At 54.2% G+C, this 23,340-nt stretch overlaps 7 protein-coding genes across 7 annotated transcripts; 5 read left to right on the top strand and 2 right to left on the bottom strand.

Moving 5' to 3' along the window:
• Window positions 1–2,893: 2,893 nt before the first annotated feature.
• On the top strand, window positions 2,894–4,428 carry J4E90_007774 (uncharacterized protein; the record flags this gene model as incomplete). Its single annotated transcript, XM_051437305.1, has 3 exons — window positions 2,894–3,074; window positions 3,140–3,804; window positions 4,000–4,428. The coding sequence occupies 3 exons, from the start codon at window positions 2,894–2,896 to the stop codon at window positions 4,426–4,428; spliced, it is 1,275 nt and encodes a 424-aa protein (XP_051289051.1).
• Window positions 4,429–6,723: 2,295 nt separating this feature from the next.
• Window positions 6,724–7,101, top strand: J4E90_007775 (uncharacterized protein; the record flags this gene model as incomplete). The annotated part of the gene is made up of 1 exon (XM_051437306.1): window positions 6,724–7,101. The coding sequence occupies one exon, from the start codon at window positions 6,724–6,726 to the stop codon at window positions 7,099–7,101; it is 378 nt and encodes a 125-aa protein (XP_051289052.1).
• A 2,087-nt stretch (window positions 7,102–9,188) lies between these two features.
• On the top strand, window positions 9,189–11,130 carry J4E90_007776 (uncharacterized protein; the record flags this gene model as incomplete). Its single annotated transcript, XM_051437307.1, has 3 exons — window positions 9,189–9,225; window positions 9,290–10,989; window positions 11,041–11,130. 3 exons carry the CDS (start codon window positions 9,189–9,191, stop codon window positions 11,128–11,130), a joined length of 1,827 nt encoding a protein of 608 aa, XP_051289053.1.
• A 609-nt stretch (window positions 11,131–11,739) lies between these two features.
• On the top strand, window positions 11,740–13,241 carry J4E90_007777 (uncharacterized protein; the record flags this gene model as incomplete). The annotated part of the gene is made up of 2 exons (XM_051437308.1): window positions 11,740–11,903; window positions 11,978–13,241. 2 exons carry the CDS (start codon window positions 11,740–11,742, stop codon window positions 13,239–13,241), a joined length of 1,428 nt encoding a protein of 475 aa, XP_051289054.1.
• Window positions 13,242–13,398: 157 nt separating this feature from the next.
• Window positions 13,399–13,712, bottom strand: J4E90_007778 (uncharacterized protein; the record flags this gene model as incomplete). The annotated part of the gene is made up of 2 exons (XM_051437309.1): window positions 13,399–13,647; window positions 13,698–13,712. The coding sequence occupies 2 exons, from the start codon at window positions 13,710–13,712 to the stop codon at window positions 13,399–13,401; spliced, it is 264 nt and encodes an 87-aa protein (XP_051289055.1).
• A 448-nt stretch (window positions 13,713–14,160) lies between these two features.
• On the top strand, window positions 14,161–17,728 carry J4E90_007779 (uncharacterized protein; the record flags this gene model as incomplete). The annotated part of the gene is made up of 2 exons (XM_051437310.1): window positions 14,161–14,295; window positions 14,342–17,728. The coding sequence occupies 2 exons, from the start codon at window positions 14,161–14,163 to the stop codon at window positions 17,726–17,728; spliced, it is 3,522 nt and encodes a 1,173-aa protein (XP_051289056.1).
• A 599-nt stretch (window positions 17,729–18,327) lies between these two features.
• BST1 (GPI inositol deacylase) lies at window positions 18,328–21,773 on the bottom strand (the record flags this gene model as incomplete). The annotated part of the gene is made up of 2 exons (XM_051437311.1): window positions 18,328–21,141; window positions 21,189–21,773. The coding sequence occupies 2 exons, from the start codon at window positions 21,771–21,773 to the stop codon at window positions 18,328–18,330; spliced, it is 3,399 nt and encodes a 1,132-aa protein (XP_051289057.1).
• Window positions 21,774–23,340: the final 1,567 nt, after the last annotated feature.

Consider the following 23,340-nt stretch of genomic DNA (forward strand, 5'->3'; position numbering starts at 1 on the left):
AACGCGAGTATCTGAGGAAACCTCGACATTACATAGGCCACCCTTACTGCCTTTGCCCCGCGGTCGATATTCATGGCGGACCACCAATGAACTCCTGTCGCGAACTCTTTCTTTGGCGTCTCGATCCTGACTGCTGTATGCGCAAACACGATCGCCTATCCCACCATGAGCTTTGAGCTTACTGTCGTATCGCATTCCACGTCCCTCGAGCTTCGTAACCCACCGAGAACGTGAGTCGCAGCCGCGCGAGCTTCTCGCAACGAACAAACTTCATCCCCACCACAGCGCAACGGCGGACTCAATATCGTCGTCAGGTCGTCGTATGCCACCACATGTGCGTAGTAGAACACGCGATGAAGATGAGGATGGAAGAAGAACAAAGACGCGAAGGGGGATGATGACGTTGGCGCGGCTGCCGAGCCCGAGCCATCTCCGCAAGCATCCTCGGCGGCCAGCGGGGCCGCTTCCTTCGCCAGACTACGCCTCCTACTTTGACACTCCTCACCCATCAGCCGACTACGCAACACGCATCAACAAAGATACACCTGAAACGCTGTCTTCTCTAGCGACTTCATACAGCGAGCTGATGGCGATGGCTTCCGCAACGGACTAGCGACGCGCTCGCGCATGCGCACGGCACTAGTCTTCGCTGAGCCATACATGACTCTAAACCATAACGACGTCGTCTTCCTGGATAGCTCTTGTCACGGCAGAAAATCAGGCTCAGATGGGATATATCCTATGAGTGGCTTCTCGCGTCCTTGAGACGCGTCACATACCCATCATTATTCCTGTGGCCTCGCACTTTCTAACAGCAATTCTCGGCAAACGCTGCAGTACCAGGCAAGCGCGCTACTGCCGAAAATCGTTTCTCAGGACACCAGACCACAGTGGCATAGAAAGAGCTTGGATCTGGGGTTTCACAGCCCCGAAGGGCCAACACTCTTCGGAAAGCTTCTCTGACGTCTTCATAATCACGCCCAATGGACGAAGCACCGCATACTCGCACGTGGCTCGCCATCGCCAGAGTCCCTTCGTCATAAACCTGTTCAAAGGGGTGTGATTTGGGTATTTGTAGACTATAGGGCTCTGCACCTTCTGGACACCCACCTCGCCACGGAAGACCTGGATACTACCCTCATGAGCTGCCTTGCGAAGACTTTCGGGATGGCCATGCATACACGCTGCCGAATCCACATTTCGAACGGCTTGGTCCGTCTATCGAATCGTATCATGAGGATGAAGAGGCTGCAATGCCGTCTTCTCGGACTTTTGAAACACTCCACTTCGCTGTCGCAAGCGATATTCTCTTGGACATGAACATCAGGTCTTAAGATCGCATGAAAGGGATCATATAGGGATACACCTGTTCAGCTTGCCAAAGATGTCCACCGACGGGCCCTCAGTAGAGACTGCTCTGTTACAGCTGATTTACACCGTCACGATCTCGACTGGCATGTTTCCCAGTAGACGGCCATGGAGGCCATTCTACCTCAGCTCATCAGAGTTGAGACAATGACGTCATCACAATCCAGCTCTCTTGGTCATGGGCAAACTTCGCTGTCGGTCTTTGTGCACGACGACGATTGGTATCGATCAGAGACGCTTGCGGCGTATGGCATAACGGGTGTCGTCCGATCCATTCGGTTACCGCTACCAAATCGCGGGGAGCAAGGAGGCAATTGTCATGTCTTTCGAGGAAGACACCATGCAGCTTCAGAAAGCCTAACTGCATTGCGCATTGGCATGACCTACCCAAGCTTTTGGCGGCGCCCTACTCTAAGCACTAGCTGAACGTTTCCCGGCGCCTGGAAACCCGTCGTCTCATGTGTCAGAGATGATCGACTTGCACTTGGCACGCACATCTGCTCTACTATCCTTCCTGACTCCCAGCATGCTCCAGGATCTTATGGAGACGCCTTAGCCCTTTCGTTGCATAGGCTCTTGACCTCCAGCCTTGCTTGTTTGCAGGGGGGTGGTGCCAGGCCTCTTGAGCGCACCAGCGTGTATGCACTCAACCGAAGAAGCGCCCCTCCCACGGGTATTCGGAAGCCGCAACGCGGGTTGCTCATAGACAATGTCGATGCGAAGATGCTTCCCCCTTGGTGCTCTCCGTGCATCCTTGGACTTTGGTCTCGCATCCGATCCGCACATGGGTTGCCGAGCCCCGTGCTCAGCGGTAATGGGAGGCTCGGTTTACCATCTTCGAACACAAAGCGCTCGCCCGTCTAGACCTTCTGTTTCGTCGGGGTCGTCGTGTTCTGGGGGTTTGCCGGACCGGGAAGGGCTATCGTCGATGCCGCGAGCGACTGTCGGGACAGCTTAATGGCCTCCGCAGCCCGGTTTCTGCTAGGACGCGTCGTCAGTGATGTGCATCCAGGGGTCCGGTGGGAGCTGTGTCCTCAACTTGTACAGCTCAACGACAAGCTGACATGCAGTCGCTGCGCCTGTGACATCCTTAAGACGACCGACAGCTCCTGCCCTTGTTCGCCATCGGATGTGCGTGAGCTCGTCGACATCAGCCCTGTCGGGGCTTGCGGGGGTGGTGGTGCACTACCGGGTCTTGGAGGAGGCCAGCATGGGGATGCTTGGCCTTGTGATGGGCGTGCTTGAGCGTATTGAAGGGATGTATGAGCATTAGCAGAGGCTTCTCGTCGTCGGTGTCAAGCCGCTACCGTCTTACGAGTGGTACTGGTGCTTTTTTTCGTTGACTTGGAAGTCAGTGAAGGGACAGAGGACGCTGAGGCTAAGCGAGAGCTCCGACTCCTCCTGCCTATATCAGCTCCCCCACCAACGCCAACGCCCGCTCTCTCGCTCCCTGAACGTCGCGATTGGAATTGATACTGCAGGGCTACACTTTCTCGCTCTCGAATCTCCCCTGCATTCCGATACGATGGCCGCCGACGACAGCCACAAGGCCCAGACCAAGTGCGTCACTCCAGATATCAACAAGGAGTACGGCCACCCCGACGGCAACGCTGGCAGTGATGTACAAGTCAAGGACAACGGTCAGGCGGGTGACGACGACGAGGGCAACGGCGAGCAATCCGGTGATGTCGACATGGACAGCCACAGTAAGAACTCCGAGCACACTTGTCCATTGTCCAACAGCTACGGATCTCTAACGCAGCAACTGCAGATACCGACTCATACGGAGCGTACATCAAGAAGTCTAAGGAGCTCAAGAGCCAGATGCGAATGCATTTCAGCAACGGCAACATGGCGCAGTTTGATCGCGTCCAGCGGGAATTCCGCGAACATGACTTGCTTGGTGAAGTGGAGGCCGAATTGCTTGATCTGAACACTGCAGCAGCATTGATCGCTCTCAGCCGCAGCAGTACTGATTATCAACACGTTCATCGCCGCCACGCTGCCCAGGTCCTACCTCAGCCGTCTACCCAAGTTCTTCCTCAGCTGTCTGCTCAACCCTTCTACGCACACTTTTTCCCTTGGAATAACGCTGCCGGCGGCCGGTCAACTTCTGGACCGACCAGTACCGCTGCGACAGATCAAGTGGATTCTGCGGCCCAACACGGTTCGACCGCATCATCAGTCGCAGTACAACTTGTGGCTCCTGTCCGTCCGGCTCGTGTTCTTGCGGTTCCACAAGCCTCGCCGCCAACAACCCTCAATCTCCTCCCCACTCTGCCTTTGGAGCCTTACGCCGACAACGATACCTTGGGAAAAAGCGGTGGCGGGAAGGGCTTAAAAGGCAAGAACGAGGCTCTCTATCGCACCGCGCCACCCCCGAATTTGGACTACAAATTGCTCGATTTCGAAATCACTCTTCTGGAGATGGCGGCGGTAAGCTTCCTTGCTTCCTTTTCATTATTCTAGTCTGCTCTTACTGATCTGTGACCATACAGTACACTCCACTAGCATACCTGTTGAGAGGTTTCCTCGCTCGTGTCCGCGCCTGCACAACCTGGATCGTCATGGCTAGGATGATAGTAAGTAAATCCACATCTTGAACAAGAAACAATACGCTGACTTGACTAGCTTTGGGCTAGAAATCTTGACAATGACCCTGACCTGGTCAATAAGGTCGAAAACCTCCGCTGTACGATGCAGCAACAGGGTGCAAAGCCTACCGACGCCGATCCTACCAGTGCCGATAAATCTGCTTCCTCCTGGGACCGTGAAAAGAAGTTCTTCACCAAGGCCTCACGGACCCTGACGGAAGATGTATCTCTACTTCGGCTTAGCCACAGTGTTGTGCGCCACCCTCAAGGTCAACATCGTGGTCGTCTCACCATCGCCATCGAACATGCAACGTTGCATGGTCATCAGCACGTCATGCTCAGCCAGGTGGAACAGTACATTCAGGCTTTCCGTCTGAATGTACCTGGACCTCTCGCTGCGGGTGCCGACTTGGCAGCTGTCAACGACTTCCTGGTTACGTGGGCGTTGCGGCATCCACCTACATGAGAGCCTCGAAGGCTATGTGGGTATACCACAGTACGACTTACCGAAGACATGTGTCTTTGGAGTTCATACATCACGGTCGGCCACAGCATTGCAGGCGTTGCATCGTATTGCGGTGTTCACGAAAGGAGGTGCAGTTGAGTTTGTATGCATGGACAAGGCGTTTGAGGTTCAGGCTATCAACGAGCTGAGCCTCGTGGTCAGCAATAGCATATCCAACGGCGTTCTATCCCCCCTTTCCCGTCATGGTCGTAGTTAGTGCACAGAATTGGAAAGTTTATTTGAAATGACATCTCGATCATGGCGCGACGGCCTCGGGACTACTCGTGTGGAAGTCAGCTTACTTTGACACTAGTGAACGTGGTCGACAGGATATGTGCGTATGCCCGGAAAAGATCCCGAGCGAAGAAGAATAGAAGCTGGTGGTGAAAGTGGGATCATCGGTGGTGGTCACGGTAGTTGAATGTGGAGGCGCGTCATCCATTTTGGGTTAGCGCGTCTTTCTCTTCGTTCTTTCATCGAACAGCGAACATGACGCGGCAACGCATTGCAAACAATCTTCTCCACTCCAGTCCATTATACCTACTCACTCTCTTCCTGATATGAGTTCAGGTATCGTTCTTCATTACTGTAGTGGCATCGCGCTCCTGCCTCATGGCCTGAAAATGCAGGACGCAAGTAGCGCTGACATCATAGCATGGGCCTATTGATGTGGAAGGCCCTATGGATTCCGCTCATTTTACTTTCCAGTAGTGCCCTTATATCTCCGCAGGCTTTACGCATCATACTCATCAAAAAAGCTAGATAAGCGTCTGTTGTAGCTGTGCCGCACAACGCCAACTGCGGCGAAGCAACCACGCCGCATTCGCGTTAAGATGCGCACGTATATCTGGCGAGGCAGTCTTGACGCGTTGCATGCACACAGTATGGCTCTTGCTCACGAACACGGTAGATACTCCCCGCAACCAACGACTTGTGAGAGCGCTCAGTCATACTCGTCTTTGGGAACGATGAGTCTGGTCGCAGTTCACAGCAAGTCAGTCAAGGAATCGCCATCGTCATCTTGCAGGAACTGCATCAATACAGAGATAAGCTTCACGGAGGATTGCAGGATCCCGGGGAAGTGCTAACGGTGCTGTGCCGCACGCAATGCCGGCGATAAACCAACAACTATCATGCACGAACCGACCAGCTCGCGTAGACATATCCACATGTCGTTAACTGTCCGTCACTTGACAGGTCACTCGAAGAAACTAGTAATGAAAGTTTGCCTCCAACTGCAGACAACACACGTACTATGTATGTCACTATCCACGTTGGCAGCTCAACCAACACCATGCGGTCCGAAGTAAGTGCTGACAGCACGACTTCACCCGGTGGATTCTCCATCGGCGCAATCGCGGGACGACATGTAACGAAACTCGCTCCTCCCATCCTCCGCATGAACATGGGAAATAGCCAACTATTAACAACATACGCGGCGCGGGAGGTGACGAGCGATCCATCGTTTGTTTCCAACAGACGTGCGACGTTGAGACCGTTTCAAGGAGTGTGAGCAGGGTGGGTCATCGCAAAAACAAACGCAGCCAGACCCAACAAACAGCCTTGCCTACGCTCGTTCTTTCGCAGGAACAACAGGTTCGCTGACTCTTTGGGAGCGCGGGCCTCAGGCTTTCTGGCAACGTTTGGTCTAGCCTTTCCGCATGAAGACGGCGTGGTTTCAGACCTTCATGCAGCGAGCAGCGCCTTACGCCGCATTTGCTGCGCGCTGTTGGTTGGTCTTGCGCGACGCGGATTGTTGTGGTTGGACAAGAGCCGCGAAAATCCAACATGGAAAACACAAATCGTCGCCCTGTGAAACTGCGGATAAACTTACGCCTTGCTACAAATGTCCCGTTTTGCGGCAGTGACAGACCGGGGATACTTTTTGGTGGCGGACATTCGGTGCCCCGCGCTGCGCTGCGTCTGCGTGGTGCCCCTGGCCATCATCTTACGGCGTCGGACCCTTGGCGTGGAGATACCTTGCAGTGCCTGCCCCCCTGGGTAACGTATGATTGCGGTCACGGCAGGATGATGGATCGGCATAAACATATACGCCTCTGCATCCCCTTGGTGCCATTTTCTTGTCATACAAACATTGTTTCTCTCATATAACGGCTTTATTCGCTTCTTAACTGATATCCATTAACCACCGGTGGCGATCGCATATAATCATTCACACGCTTCCTTTCTCTCTTGAATCGAGACTACCATCTCCAACACACACACGCCTTACAACAACCGTCTTTCGTCATCAACATGTCCTACCCACCACTCTCGCCTACCGGCCTCCCCAGCTCCCCACGAGCAAACCGCCAAATGCAAATGCTTTCTCCGCTCGACACATCCTTCTCGGCCAACTCATCGCAAACAAACTCGCCTTATTCAAGCACTTCGGAAAAGGATCCGCGCAAACCTCGCGACATCTTCGCCGACGCTACCATCCCTCTCAGCCCAGCATCAACAACAGCCTCGCACTCCAAAGAGAACCCCTACGAGGGTCTTGAACCGCGGAAGCGCAGCGGCCTCGCACGTCTGTTCTGCTGTCTCGGTCGCGAAGAGCGCGCACGGCGCCGTGTGAACAGGAGCTTGGAGTTTGAAAAGGTTGGCGAGCAGTGCCATTGGTCTGAGTACTAAGCCATGGCATCGCCGATAACACACTCGATGGCGTTGATGCTGTACTGCAAGAGGTCGTCTAAAGTCCGGTCGGACACCGATCCGTGACATGAAACGCGACAGCACGGAAGACCACCCCACTGAATCTTCAAACATCTGACAGCCCCGGACGCACACATACCGAGCGAACAATCCCCCGGTCGGTGTCCGAAAGTCCGTACTTTCCTGCGATGCGATGCGAAAGTCTAATCGCATTGCTCAAACACCTTTTCGATACAACGTGTCGAATTTTATACCCCGTCACTGCGACGTTTCTTATGTTTATATTCACAACACACTTTCCTCGGACTGGAGTCTTTCCGGTTTCTTCGCTTGGGGCAATGCTGGTGTCTGGATAGACGAGCAATTGCAGGGGTTCTTTGGGAAGCGCTGGTGTTGGGGTTGTTCTGCTCTACATCGCTCTTAGGAAGAGAGATCAACGCGTCTTTGAGATAGGAAGAGACAGAAAGAGATGTTACTGTCGAAGACAACAATGAAAATACGTCATTACCATCATGCCATATCCATCCTGAGCTCACCTTTCACTTTCTCACAACCACTCCGTGAACATATCCCTCAACTGCTATGCCTCCCTCCCAACCACCCACCACATCACGTGCCTATTCCCCCCTAACTCCCTCCCATACCAACGCAACACCCTTCTCCCCGCCGAATTCATACTCCCTCTATCCTCTAGCCCTCTATCCTCAATCTCATACACCCCCTCTAGTAACGCATCTACCGCGTCCCCAGCCAAATTCTTCTCAGCCAGCACCTCCTTCCCGATCTTCCCAAACACAGCCCTCAAAGCCTCCTCGGAACTTATAGCCCGATATCTAGATGTAAGCGGATAGACCGCGTAGGAAGGCCTTTCTTACGCCACCACTACAGTCCTCATTACCTCCACGAGATCAGTCAAGGCCAGCATCCAAGACCTATTTTACGTTTTTCACAGCGCGGGCAAAACGGGTTTCTAATTTTGAGCAAGTATAGCGACAAGAATATCATCCATGAAAGTATTCTGTTGGAGAATGGTATAAGGAATACCGGATTCCATGACCCATTCCTTGCCGTGCGGCTTACAATCGTGGTTCAACATTACCTAGGTATGCTCAACTGGCTGTTCGGCACGCTGTGTCATCAACAACTTAGGGTAAGCTGTGCAGTTATTGACGATGTTGTGCCCTTCATGAACTGCTCGGAGCACCCTATGCTGCTTCATCATGCGGAGGACTGACTTTCCTTAGTTTGCGGTGCAGACGAATGTTCTTTCATCCAACTTACCTAGGTAGTCATGGTCGTTTCTCTAACGACTACCCCGAGGCGCATCCAGCGTCGACGCCAAGGAGCGAGATGGAGACACCGACGTCTTCGTACGAACTGTGGCCCCGTGGCCCCGTGCCCAGACCGAGCCTCATCCATCACATGACCAAATGAGGCTCATCATAGCCTTGCGCGCTTGCAAGCTCGGTCGAGGAATCCCTTCCTCGGCTCCTGGGCTGTGGGTGTGAAATTGCCGGCTCGTCGCGTCCGTGTTTAGTGGGGACACTGCCGCGGGGCACCCCAGAATCGCGATGTGTACACCTCGGAAACATGGCATTTCGCAAACAGGCTGAGAAGGAAGGAAGCTGCAGTCTTGGTGTCTTGGGACGAATTTAGCAGAGCCATATAAGATAGTCGCTCGTTGCATCCATCCGGGCAAGCGGCCGTCAGACTGCAAACATCACGTCACCGGCATCAGCGAAACCTTAGTCCGACAACCTCGGCTTGTTCCATTCACAGCTCCACCCCGGTCATCGCAGCCAGCGCGTGCTCATTTGGCCTCGGATCTACTGAAAGCTAGGACTTCTGATATCATCTCCTGTAATTTCTTCCCTGGTTACTTCACCTATCTTTCTTTGTGATGTTCAGCAGAGCTGCACGCGCGCGAGTACCCGCCTCCGCCTCGATACTTCGCAGACCACTTTTGAACCAGCCCGCTTTTGCGAAGCCTAGAGTATGTTGTCGCGTGGAGGATCGAGTCTTGGTGGGGAGGAGATGCTGACCACTGGCGCGTGTAGATTGTCGCAATGGCTCCAGCACGGAAACAGTCGAGTTTGCCAGCGGGTAAGTGGATGCGCTTCTTTCACATGCTTGGGATGGTTCAGAACTAATCACGAGGTCTGCGCAGGTTACAAGGAGGACCACAGCAAAGGTGCCATGCTGCGCTTCGAAGACTCCCTTCCGCGACTCCCCGTCCCCACCTTAGAGGAGACCGCCAAGCGATACCTCAAGTCCGTTCACCCGCTCCTCTCCCAAAACGAGTTCGACGCGACTACAAAGGCTGTCAATGAGTTCGTGGCTCCTGGCGGGCCTGGAGAGAAGCTCCAAAAGCGCTTGGTGGAGCGGAGAGAGGACCCCAAGCACAGGAACTGGATCTACGAGTGGTGGAACGATGCCGCGTACATGGCCTACCGCGACCCCGTTGTGCCATACGTCAGCTACTTCTACTCGCACCGCGATGACAGGAAGAGGCGAAACCCAGCAAAGCGCGCTGCAGCTCTCTCAACAGCTGTGCTCGAGTTCAAGAAGATGGTTGATGAGTGCAGCCTGGAGCCTGAGTACATGAAGAAGCTCCCCATGGCCATGAGTTCCTACGAGCACATGTTCAACTGCTGCCGTGTACCCAAGAAGCCATCCGACACCAGCACGAAGTACCCTTACAAGGAGAACCCGCACATCATTGCGATAAGGAAGAACCAGTTCTGGAAGATCCCCCACGAGATCAACGGAAAGCAGCTCAACACCAGCGAGCTCGAGCTCCAGTTCCAGCGCGTATATGAGAAGGCTGAGAAAGCGCCCGCAGTCGGTATTCTCACATCCCAGAACCGTGATGTGTGGTCAGACGTCTACCCCAAGCTCAAGGCTGCCTCTGCCAACAACGCCGCATCCCTTCAAGACATTGAAGCCGCCTCCTTTGTCGTTTGCCTCGACGACGCATCTCCCGTCACTCTCGAAGAGCGCGCACACCAGTACTGGCACGGCGATGGCGCGAACCGCTGGTTCGACAAGCCCCTCCAGTTCATCGTCAACGAGAACGGCACATCTGGCTTCATGGGCGAGCACTCCATGATGGACGGCACACCCACCCACCGCCTCAACGACTACGCGAACCAGCAAATCTTCACCAACGCCCTCCCCTTCGACGACCCCAACGTCCGCTCCGACCTGCCCAACCCGAAACCCCTCCGCTTCGAGATCAACGCGGAGCTCCAGCAAGACATCGCCGACGCCCAATCCCACTTCTCCCGCCAAATCGGCGCACACGAGCTCAGAGTGCAAGCCTACCAAGGCTACGGCAAAGGCCTAATCAAGAAGTTCAAGTGCAGCCCCGACGCCTACGTCCAAATGATCATCCAGCTCGCCTACCACAAGTTCTACGGCAAGAACCGACCCACGTACGAGTCCGCGGCGACCCGCCGCTTCCAACAAGGCCGAACAGAAACCTGCAGAACCGTCTCCGACGAATCCGTCGCGTTCTGCAACGCCATGGCCGACGCCGATGCTACACCCGAGGAGTGCGCGAAGAAGTTGCGAGCCGCACTCGACGCACACGTCAAGTACATCTCCGACGCCAGCGACGGCCGCGGTGTAGACCGCCACCTCTTCGGCCTGAAGAAGTGCCTCAAAGAGGGCGAGGAGGTACCTGCTCTGTACCAAGACCCAGCCTACACCTACAGCTCCACATGGTTCATTTCGAGTTCTCAGCTGTCGAGCGAGTACTTCAATGGCTATGGGTGGTCGCAGGTCATCGACGATGGATGGGGTATTGCGTATATGATTAACGAGAATAGCATCCAGTTCAATGTTTGCTCTAAGGGTCTTGGTTCGGTAAGTCGTGTCGATATGGAATATGAGGGGATGAAGGCTAACAACACACAGGAGAAGATGAGCTTTTACCTCAATGAGGCGGCGGGTGATATGAGGGATATTATGCTGCCTACTCTTGATGCGGCGAAGGCGAAGTTGTAGATGGGGGTTGGAGATGGGGGTTCTAGGAGGGTTGATATAGATCTCTTGATATACCAATCAATATTACATCTTCTTCACCATATGTTTTGTGCTGAGATGTTCACCCGATCTCTGATCATCCACCCTCATGATGCTGACTCTGACATGGCTGAAACCTGTCGAGATTCAATCTTAATCGGTTTCCGGACCGTGGGGGCATCTTGTGCATGTCCCAGGGCGAGGTGTTGATGATTAAATTGAGTTGTCGTGTTGATCCTCGAGCGTGGGATATGCACGAATGACATCAGCCTCACACCGCTAGCTCGCATCCCGCGTGCCCAGGTGAGCTTGGTGAAGCTTCCCCCACAACTCAATTGCTCCCGCTGCAATGGAATATTGCGCGTCCGAACCTTCTTCAGACGGCAGCCGCGTTCCATAATGCCGAACCGATTTTAGCCCTTGCACTTCCCACCAGGAATGTCTATGACTCTATTCAATTAGCAGTCACACATCCAGCTCTTCACACGATCGAGGAGTCATTTCAGCACCAGCCAGCGCAGACCCTGTAGCAGAGTCCTGCCATACAGTACCATGGCGCAAGTTCAGCGACCGCTTATCATACAGTCGCAGATGATACGACTATGCTGCCCGCGCACGGCGAGAAGAACAAGCAGCGCGCTGTTCGCAAGAGGAAGCTACTACCGAAAGCTGCACACCAAGACGGTTACCGACAACGACATTTCGCATCTGGCGAGCTTACCGTTACACCCGTTGACACTGGCCGATCTCGTCAAGTGAGTGTTGTCAGACCTGTCTTTCCCAATGCATCTGCCGAGGACCCTGGCTAACGCTGTCGCGTGCGCAACAGACACGGAAGACCGCCGCTGACGACCCAACAACTCCTCACGTCGGCAAACTTCACCCTCTCCATCCTCCCCGCCCGCCTCGCGCACCGCATACAATCGCTCCGCAACCTCCCGTTCATCGTCGTTTCCAATCCTCATGTCTCCAAGATCCACTCGAATTACATGCACAGCCTGTCGACGCTGCTACCATGGGCTGAGCAGGAGATAAAGACGCTGGAGGAGGAAGTCAAGTTCACCGAGGTCATGGCGGATCTGGTACAAACACATGCCAATACGATTAGCATACTGGCGAGAGGCTTTCTGGAGGCGAGGAAATACATCAGCCCAAAGGATGTGACCCGATTCCTGGACGAGCATCTGCGCGCGCGGATAGGCACGAGGTTGATTGCGGAACAGCATCTGTCTCTTCACTTCTCCAGTCAGCCGCATTGCGAGATGATGCATGAAGTAGACGAGAGCCCAGGATACATCGGCGTTATCGACACAAGACTCAGGCCGGCGAGGATTGTAGACCACTGCGCCAACGTGGTGGGCGAGATCTGTGAGCTGAAGTATGGCGTCCGGCCGACCATCGTCATCAACGGCGAACTCGACTACGAATTCGCGCATATACCCGTCCATCTCGAATACATCATCACCGAGTTGCTCAAGAACGCGTTCCGCGCGACGGTGGAAAGCGGCATGGAACGCGAACCCATCGAAGTGACCATCGCCCCGCTTCCAGAACTTCTACCCGAAGATGCAAGCAGCGAGAACTCAAAAGACATCCGAAACAAGAAGGTTGACAATGAGGATCAGGGCAATGTAGATCAGGTCTCACAGCGCTTTACAGGCAACAGCTCGCCTACGTCTCCACCGTCCGACTCGAACATTCTCCCGCTCAAACACAGCACACCCGGCGTGACGATACGAATTCGAGACCGAGGCGGCGGCATCTCCCCCGATAACCTCTCACACATCTGGGACTACAGCTTCACAACTTTCAACGACGCGCAGGCAATTACCACCCTTTCCGGTGGTAGCAATTCAGCCACCGGCATGGATGCTCTGAACGCCTTCTCAGGGGCAGGAGGCGATGGAGTGAACAGTCTAGCGGGGCTGGGATACGGACTGCCGTTGGGAAGAGCCTATGCGGAATACTTCGGCGGAGGTATTGCAGTACAGAGTCTCTGGGGGTGGGGTACAGACGTGTACCTCAGCTTAAGAGGAGTGGGCAGAGTAGACACCGTACAGGAGGCTAGGGAAGACGCGGGGAGGCAGAGATGAAGGAATCACAGGCAGACGACGTCACGTTGTCGGTAAAGCCGTTGATTATCGTTATATACCCATGAAATCATATGCTCATGCATCATGCCCTATGCTTCCGCTCATTGGCCTACATCTTGATCTTTGTGCACCCATCAGCGGCGGTCGTGTAGTAGCTCTATTGTGTTTTCATCTCTCCGTCCGCCTCGACGTTGACGTGCTCGTTGGACGAGAGGGTGGTGACCACGCCTTCGGGGATCTCGGCGCTGCCGTGTGTCATTATTACTGCGGGGAAGTTTGGGTATAGAGACGCGTACCTGAAGCCCTTGATAAGAGTGAACTCGTTGGTGATCTTGCCGCCCTGATCGATAACGTGCTGCTTTGCGTTGTCGAGCTCCTCCTTGGGAGCGGATTCCTTGAGGGTGACCTTGCATCCGTTAGTATGATACAGACTGCAGTGTGTTGGGGAGGACTCACCATGAAGGCAGGCATGTTGAGAGTTGGTAGCGAGGTTTGCTGGTTTAGTTGAGGGGTAGTTTAGTGAAGCTGAGTTGCAGTGTTGTGGTGTTGATGCAGCAAGGTCAAAGCGTGTCAGTGGCTTATATACCTCAGCTATCTCTCCATCGGACCCTGTCAACAAGCAGTCTAGAGCCTTGGATAGGCGGCGTCTGACGATGACGTGCGCTGTCCAGACTATGCCCACCCTCGGCGCCATGTGAGACAGCCTGCCCCACCACCCGTACGTGGGAGGCGCGCGCTCTTATCGATAAGCCCATCCCTGCAGCTGCGGCCTTAGCGGCTGGACTAGCGCCGAAAAAGTTGGGATCGTGAAGTTGCTTGCCGCTCCAACTTTGACTTTGCGCGCGACGAGTCGAGACCCAACACGCCACTCTGACGACTTCCACTGAAGTCTGAGAGTGCGATACGACAACCAGCAGATATGGCGGACGCACAGAGTAATAGGCCGCATCGGCCGAAGAAGGAAAAGAAACCGCATACGGGCGACAAGAACCCCAAGGCTTTCGCATTCTCAGCGCCGGGCAAATTGAAGCGGAATGCTGCGCGCTCCACTGAAGTATGTAAGGCTCGAAGCTGTGCGCCACTCTGGCTAACATTTCCAGGTCAAAGAAAAGCGCCTCCACGTCCCGCTCGTCGACCGTCTTCCCGAAGAAGCACCTCCCATCATCGTCGGCGTCGTCGGCCCTCCCGGTGTCGGCAAGACTACTCTCATCAAGAGCTTAATCAGACGGTACACCAAGCAGACCCTCTCCACGCCCACGGGCCCCCTCACAGTCGTCACCTCGAAGCGCCGCCGCCTCACGTTCCTAGAATGTCCCGCCGACTCGCTCGCCAGCATGATCGACATCGCAAAAGTGGTGGACATAGTGCTGTTGATGATTGACGGCAACTACGGCTTCGAGATGGAGACCATGGAGTTCTTGAACGTCCTGAGCGCAAGCGGTATGCCCGGAAACGTCTTCGGTATCCTCACACATTTGGATTTGTTCCGGAAACAGGAGACGCTCAAGCTGCAGAAGAAGAGGCTCAAGCACAGGTTCTGGAGCGAATTATACCAGGGCGCCAAACTCTTCTATCTCAGTGGTGTGGTCAATGGACGGTACCCAGACAGGGAGATTATGAACCTCTCGAGGTTTCTGAGCGTCATGAAGAACCCCAGACCGCTGGTGTGGAGGAATTCTCATCCGTACTGCTTGGCGGATAGATTCCTGGATATTACGCCTCCGACCGATATCGAGCAGAACCCTAAATGCGATCGCACGATTGCGCTGTACGGATATCTGCGCGGCACGAACTTTCCCGCTGGGTCGTCGAGAGTACACATACCGGGTGTTGGAGATCTGACAGTCACTGCGACGGAAGCGCTACCCGATCCATGTCCGACACCGTTTGCAGAGAAGGCAGTGGAGAAGGCTTCTGGAAAGAAGAAGCGCACAAGATTGGGCGAGAAGCAGAAGATTCTGTATGCGCCAATGTCGGATGTTGGTGGTGTGCTCGTCGACAAGGACGCTGTTTACATCGACGTCAAGACTGCCACGTTCGATCCCGAGGCGGATTACTCTGAGAAAGGTCTGGGCGAGCAGATGATGATTGGACTGCAGGGTGGACGGAAGCTGCTTGGTGAAGACGACGGCAACTTTAGGCTGTTCAAGGATGGCGACGTCGTTGACAACAAGACCCTCGAGAACGATACTGCGGATACGGGTCGACGGCCTCAGCGCACGGCTAGGGCAGCAGACGCTGAAGAGGTCGACGATGAGGATCTCGATGACATCGACAGCGACGACGAGGAACTGCAGCAGGACCACAGCGATGCCGACGACGACGAAGACGATACTGGATTCTTGGATACCAACGGCCCCCCGAACGGCAAGCTCAAGGTCTCGCGCAAAGAGAAGGAGGCGGACACTGCCGAGGACGTAGCGTTCGCGGACAGTGACTCCGATCTCGGCTCAATATCTGGCGATGAACAGGATCTAGAGGATCTCGAAGAGGGCGATCTTGATTCTCAAGATTCAGACTCAGATGAAGCTGAAGATGGCGCACGGTGGAAGGCAAATCTCCGAGAGAATGCTGCGAAACTACACGGGCGGAAACGACCGTACCGCGTCACAGACCTGGCGAAGATGATGTACAATATGGATCTAGCGCCGGGAGAGGTCCTCAAGAAGTGGAGATGCGATGAAGAGGAGGAAGATATTGAGGAGGAGGGTGACGAGGATGATGGCTTCTTCAATAAAAGAACAGCCGACGATGCTGCCAACGCTGAAGACCGTTACATTCCTAAGTTCAACTACGAAGAACTGGCCGAGAAATGGGAAGACGAGGACAACGTCGAGGCTCTCATGGGTCGCTTTGCTACTGGTCATATGAATGGCAAGGGTGGTGATGATGACGAAGATAATGACGACTTTGAAGGCTTCGACGAAGACGACGAGGGTGACGGCGAGTTTGAGGATCTTGAGACTGGTGAGAAGCACGGTGGTGAAACCGAGAACACTGGGGCTGAAGCTGAAACAAACGACATCGAAGCAGAGCGCGAAAAGAACGCTCGGCGGAAGGAGGAACTGAAGCTTCGGTTCGAGGAGGAAGATCGCGAAGGTTTCATGAACGACAAGGCTGATGCAAGAAAAGAGGGTGGTGGTGAAGAAGAGTTCGGCGAAGACGATTGGTACGACGCACAGAAGGCCATGATCCAGAAGCAACTGGACATCAACCGCGCCGAGTTCGACCAACTGGATGAGATATCTCGTGTTCAGGTTGAAGGCCACAAGGCGGGAACATACGCTCGCATAGTGCTCGAAAACGTACCCTACGAGTTCTCCGCACACTTCAACCCCCGATTCCCCGTTCTCATCGGTGGCCTGACGCCAACTGAAGAGCGCTTTGGCTTCGTTCAGATCCGCATCAAGCGCCACAGATGGCACAAGAAGATTCTCAAGACGAACGATCCCCTCATCTTCTCGCTGGGCTGGAGACGATTCCAAACTACGCCCATCTACAGCATCTCCGATTCACGAACAAGGAACCGCATGCTAAAATACACACCCGAGCACATGCATTGCTTCGGCACCTTCTACGGCCCCCTCGTCGCCCCAAACACCGGCTTCGTCTGCATCCAATCCCTCTCCAACAAAACCCCCGGTTTCCGCATCGCAGCCACGGGCGTCGTCCTCAACGTCGACGAATCCACCGAAATCGTCAAGAAGCTAAAACTAACCGGCCACCCCTACAAGATCTTCAAAAACACCGCTTTCGTAAAAGACATGTTCAAATCGAGTCTCGAAATCGCAAAGTTCGAAGGCGCAAGCATCCGCACCGTCTCTGGCGTCCGCGGGCAGATCAAGCGCGCTCTCAGTAAGCCCGAAGGAAACTTCCGTGCCACGTTCGAAGACAAGATCCTCATGAGCGATATCGTGTTCCTCAGGGCGTGGTACCCCATCAAGCCCCGCCGCTTCTACAACACCGTCACCAACCTGCTCAACCCCGCCCTCCCAGGCCAGGACGGCGAGTCCACATCCTGGACGGGCATGCGCCTCACGGGTCTCGTCCGCTACGAAAACGGCATCGCCACGCCCTCCGAGAAAAACTCCGCCTACCGCCCCATCGACCGCCCCACCCGCGTCTTCAACCCCCTGCGCGTCCCCCGCAAACTCGCCGCAGACCTGCCCTTTAAATCGCAGATCGCGACGGTCAAGCCCCAGAAGAAACAGACGTACATGCAGAAACGCGCTGTGGTGGTGGGCGGCGAGGAGAAGAAGGCAAGGAGGCTTATGGATCAGGTTGTTGCGATTAGGAATGATAAAGTGGAGAAGCGGCGCAAGAAGCAGGAGGAAAGAAAGGATCCATATAAGAAGAAGGTGGCTGAGAATGCGGAGAAGAGGGCCGAGCGCGAGAAGAGGGAGAAGCAGGAGTATTGGGCGAGGGAGGGGAAGAAGAGGAGTCATTCTGGGGAGGATGGTGGGGGTGGGGGGAAGAGGAGGAAGTAGATGATGAACCTTTTTTGGAAAAGATGGTGAAGTAGCATTTTGTGGCGTTTAGATATGGTATTGTAGTTGAAAACATCATTTGCTCGTTCACATCCGCCGAGATTCTGTTTTGTGCATGCACTGACATATCTCACTAGCATGATGATCTCAACAGGGTATCGTGGTGAGACTTGATCTTCTTATTGTAGCATCCGCCATTACACAATATAGTCCCCGAAGCCCCATCGCTTCACCAGATTAACTATTCTGCCTACATGTGCGCAATGCTATACACCACCACCATATTGCGCTGCTGTCTTCCCATCAAGATCCTCTTCTAATACGACCCCGTGGGTCAAACAACCCAATGCCCTTCAGAAACAAGTCATATGCGCCGCCCATATGCAACGCAATCATCTAGTAGAAAAAAAGCCCAAAACGCTACATATGCTCCTTACAGACAATGCTGATGCCGTGAGATACAAAACGCCAGCTGGAGTAGCAACCCGGACATGCAATGTGAGAGAGAGAGAGAGAAACGAAGAAGAAGAAAAAGTGGGGTATTGAACGCCGAAAAAGAATTATGGAGGAGAATTGAAATTTGCGAACTATCGCTACTGTCATGGTCGTTTCTTCGTCTCGCTATCGGGGGTTCTGCTTTCTGTGGGGTGGCTTGTTCTTCTTGATGACCATGTTGATGGGTCGAAGTGGATGGCGACTAGCCAGGCACATAGTATGTTGGCTAGGTGGTGTAGAACGTATGCGTAGGTCACGCCATAGACAGCGGCATATGCGCCGATCGAGAAGAGCAGGATGTTTGTGAGGATCGAGACGCGGAACTCGGCGCGAGGGACCATGCGGCCGGTGCTGAGTGTTTCGACAAGCAGGATAAACGGCATGATTGAGAGGATGTTGTGGTGCGACGAAAAGGGTGTCATCCAATGAACAGCCAGGTTGCGTATCCAGACCACCAACACCGGAAGATTGATGGGTAGTATCCAGAGCATTAGGATGAAAATTGAGTGGGCGTAGTTATAGAAGTTGTAGTTTGAGTCGAGACTGGATTCTGTCGCCAATCGGAAAGCGCGGACGCTAGTTGCGAGCTGCACCAGGCAGAGCACAACGTAAGCGAAGTGGTAGGGTATCACTGTCGAGACCAGTGACAGTAGGATCAACGTGGTGATTACGCGCTGTCGATTTGATGTCACGGCAAAAGCTGATGGCGATCTCTTTGCTTCATCCCTTCGGAGTCTGGCAGATATGACAACAGAGTACAAGAAGGCGAACAGGAGTTCCAACAAAAGTACAGCATAGTTGATAGCCACACAAACGCCGATACACATCAGACCGAACAGTGGGACGAGGAACCAGAAGAAGGTGTCGTCCGAGCCGAGAAGCAATTCGTTGCTTGCGGTGTGCAGCAGTGATGTCGTGTTAGTGGTCTTACCACCCAGAGACCATTGTTTTGATTGCTGTTGAGCGCCTGCTAGAGTAATCGACAGGAAGGTGAGCGCGGATAGGGCTAGTGGCAGCGAGCTCTTCAAACACTCATTGAGCCCCTGTGTAAAGCTCATGAAGACGCCAGTGTTATCGTACGTTCTGAACTGTTGGCGCAGAACCAAAGCAACGACCAGTAGTGGAAATGCGGCGAAGACGATGCGGTAGCGCATCCAGAGTTTCCCGAAACTGCCCAGGATGTCCACATTGAGATTGATCTCGACGCTGCTGTCGCAAGTCGGGTCAGACCAGATCTGTAGTGATAGTCCATTGGAAGGCTGTTTCGCGTGAAGAGCAGGTGGCATGTATGGCGATACACCATGGAGGTTGATGCTGGCATCCCTGACGTTGACGAAGAACTTGCTTTCGTAGATGTCGGTTACGTACTGTCGCAATAGAGGGGCAAAGAGCTCTCCCGCGTCGCAGGACTGCTTGCCGATGTGGATGTTGTATGCTAAAAGTGCAGAGTGCAGAGCCGGGATCTTGATGTCCGTGACCAATGGACGTTGTGCTGGAAGTCTGAGAGACAGTCCAGTGGTCAAAAGGTGCTGCAAGCCCATATCAACGGTGATCTGAGATTCAGAGGCGGCGCTGAATTCGGCAACTACCCAGCCTGTACTACGCTCTCCAGCCTTGTCAACCACGGCCACGAATTGATGCTCTGCGAGATCTTCGATGTCGTATTGAAGGTAGGAGAATGGTCGTTCGTCCATCTTGAAGGGATAGGTGGAGTGGCGCGTCGACGCAGGGAGGGCGATCACATCCGACGCAGCATTCTTGCAAGCAAGTCGTGTGGCACCGACACTATCACCGGAGAGATCCATGTTCATCGAGAAGAGTGTAGTCGACTGGCCAGGCTGCGATGGGAATACGCTGCAGAACAGCACCTCAAGCAAGCCGTGATCTCCAGGATGGTCGAGTTGTTCGTTGGTAAGAAGCGTAAACTTCCTACCCGCAGCTTGGGGCGGCACCGGGATGAGGTGTGCATTTGGCCGTTGCTTGGACTTCCCAAGACTTCTGAGCACCAGCTTTTCACCTTCTGCGATAATGGCGCTGTTCTCTTCGAGCGTGAGAAGTGTTTTGGCTTCTTTCTGAGGAAGAGTCTTCTCAGCAATGTCCTCCAATCCTGTCAAGAACCACCTCTTGAAACCGCGCATGCGCTCAGCCCGTGGTACAGTCTGCGTCGCGCGTGACACATCGATGACCTCGTACAAAGCACGTACAACCGCCTTCCTATGCTGGTCACACCAGGTGATCGCTAGGTGATCAATGCCTGTCCAAACATTTGGCATCGACGTGGAGAAGACGGTGAAGCCATGGGTCTCGGGTACCAGTGACTCGATGCTGGCGTAATCTGAAGAGATCATAGTATCCAAGCTTCCTCCTGCTATCGAGATGAGCGTGACGTGCCAAAGCGGGTTGTCGATGGCCCATTTCTGCGAGTATGCGTTTCTCCAGTATTCATTGACACCCTTATAGGTGCGGACAATATCTCCATCAAAAGATACTGGAGGCCGAGCATGTGGCGCGGCGAGCGTTATAATGGTATTTATCGAGTTGGCCTGGTAGTTGGGCATGGTGAGCATGGTACGCGCGACCACACCACCCATGGAATGTCCGACAACAATGACCGAAGTTGGGTCGGGCAGGCTAGAGTCGCGTAGAAACTTGCCCGGGGTGTGATATAGGGATAATATGTATGTGATGGCATCGTTGAGGTACTCGGCCTGGTCGAGCAAAGTTTGGCCGTGAAACGCCGTGATGTCTTCATTGAAGTCGACCGAGAAGAAGTCTAGTGGCCTCTTCCCTGCCTTGCTGGCGTCGGCATCGTGTTGGACGGTGTTGTGGTAGTGGTATGCGGCTTCGGCGGCGAGGGAGCGTACTTGTTTGTAGCTTCCAGCGTTTCCAGGGACGAAGAGCACTGGCACGCCCTTGACCTATATGATGTCAGCGTTTATCACTTCGCACGAGACGAAGCACATGCCCTGGTATCCTCATCCAAGCTACCTTCCCGGTATAGATACAGCGAGTATTTGCTTGCGAAGCGCGTGTGTTCGGTGTCGAAGTCGTTGTATCTCTTATAGCTGGGCCGCATGTAGGACATGCCACAACCTTTGACGTCTAATTGCCGCGTCAAGAATGACTGGGCCATGAGGAACATGGCAACAAAGGCCGCCAATGTCGTCAAGAGAGTGCAGGGCGAACATGCCCATGGAGAGCGAAGCCGGTGGCGCCATTTCTTGTTGTGGTCCGCGACCATGGTGTGCGGTGGGCTGTCTTTCACTAAAGCGCCCATGGTGGAGTCTGCTTTTGGGTGCGCCATGTGTGGTCGTGCGGTGGTGAGAGATTCGGATATAGCGAGAGGGTGGGTCGCCATTCGTTGTGAAGGCACGTCTGTGTGGTTCCTGGGCCTGTTCTCTTTCATCCCGCCCTGCGCATTCACTAGCAATCCTTCAGTCTGAGCGTCGAGTCTATCCACATGTTCCGGAAGTGGTGCGGGTGAATTGTCGGCAGTCGATTCGGGATGGTTATGCTCGGGGCTTCGGTCTGGGGAGGAGCGCAGTCGCATCTATGGGTGGAGGCCGCAGTACAACGAGAGTCGTGCCTGCCGTGTTGATATTAGAGGAGTGCAGCGTCGAGCGCACCTTCCTCGGCGAGTATGTGAGTCGGCAAATTTCCGGAAGCGTCTGAAGCGACAGTGGGGGCTCAATGGGCTCAGGTAGGGCGCTGGAATGCGATGCTAGCGCAGCAGGAGCCCATGGAAACGACGTCGACTTGTTGAGTGCAGAGAATGCACGGCGGGCGTGCTTGGGTGTTTGAGGAAAGGGCGTCGCAAGCTGCCAAGGAGAACCGAGTCTAGTCGTAAATCGTGAAGTAACGAGCGACGGGATCACCGCAGGGCCCTCACCGCGACCCAACGCCGCATCCGACTTACTCGGATGATCGGCAGTCTTCCAAGTGGCGAGACAGGTAGTCCAAGGATACGAGGGGTACTAGGACGACGCGCCGTCCTTATCTGAACATTGGCATGCTGGTGTTGATGCAGAATCTTTGGAGGCGTTGGCGGGTCGCGAGGCTGGCGACAGGGTTGAGGCCAGTGCAACGAAACAATGACGACGCTTTACCGGGGTTCGCTGCAAAACACCGTCGATGCGCGCCATCCTAGCCCTTCCGGTTGTGCGATAAGACCTGGAAATGCCGCATGTATGCAGTGATCTTGTCTGCATCTTCCTGCTGTTGTTATGGCTACAGCAAAACCACATCGTCGTACGTTGCTGATGGCTGATTCGGGACAGACTACGGTCGCTTACGCGCCACAGCCGGATAGCCGATATGGATTGAATCCTACCAGCTGCTTTCTATCATTCATGATGCAATCCGCCGGGTAGCTATCACGTCTACAACGTCAACATCCTCATGCACATATGGACGACATTATGCAACTCGCATCGTGGTGGGACATAGCGTGGTAACGGAAGCTTGAGCCAGCAATCAGGATCTGCCCGCTAGCACCCGACTTCACGAGAGGCTAACGATCCTACGCCATCGTCGTATTGGCTCCACAGTTTGGGTGCGCCGTCGAGGTGGCTGCTTTCGGCGCCTACAGCTGCTGCTGAGTATCATCATCACCAGGGAAGTGGCGACCCCGCAAAGCTGAGGGGTCAGAAGACCAAACTTGAGGACATGGCACTGGCTCCAAAGCTTTGACGTTCTTTGCGAGTCACCAGCTTAGAATCGACAAAACCGAGGCAAACAGACATCAGTACAGACCAGGCCAACACATCGTCAACCACCAGACCACTTCCGAACCTCGAACCAAAGGGGCATGATTTTGAATCCCCTCGACTCTCACGGCAGACATGGCCTTCGTCGTCCTCTTTTTTGGTACCACGTCATAAAGCGAGCGTACAGAAGAACATATTGAAGAAAACCCAGAGACTTATATAGCCACATGCCCTTAGTCAGAAAAGGAATCACACACATGCAAGCTGACCAACCCGCTTTTTAGTCGTCCTCGGAGAACAAATTACCATGTGGGTAAGTAACAGCTATTGCTATGCTGAACTCTTGCAAATCCTTCGCGACCTTAAACATCGCATTTACTTTCCTCGATTTGGACGAAAAGGTTAAAACGA

The sequence above is a fragment of the Alternaria incomplexa genome (genome assembly GCF_024043165.1).
Source record: "Alternaria incomplexa strain BMP 0042 chromosome Unknown scaffold_11, whole genome shotgun sequence".
In the NCBI taxonomy this organism is placed as follows: Eukaryota; Fungi; Ascomycota; class Dothideomycetes; order Pleosporales; family Pleosporaceae; genus Alternaria; species Alternaria incomplexa.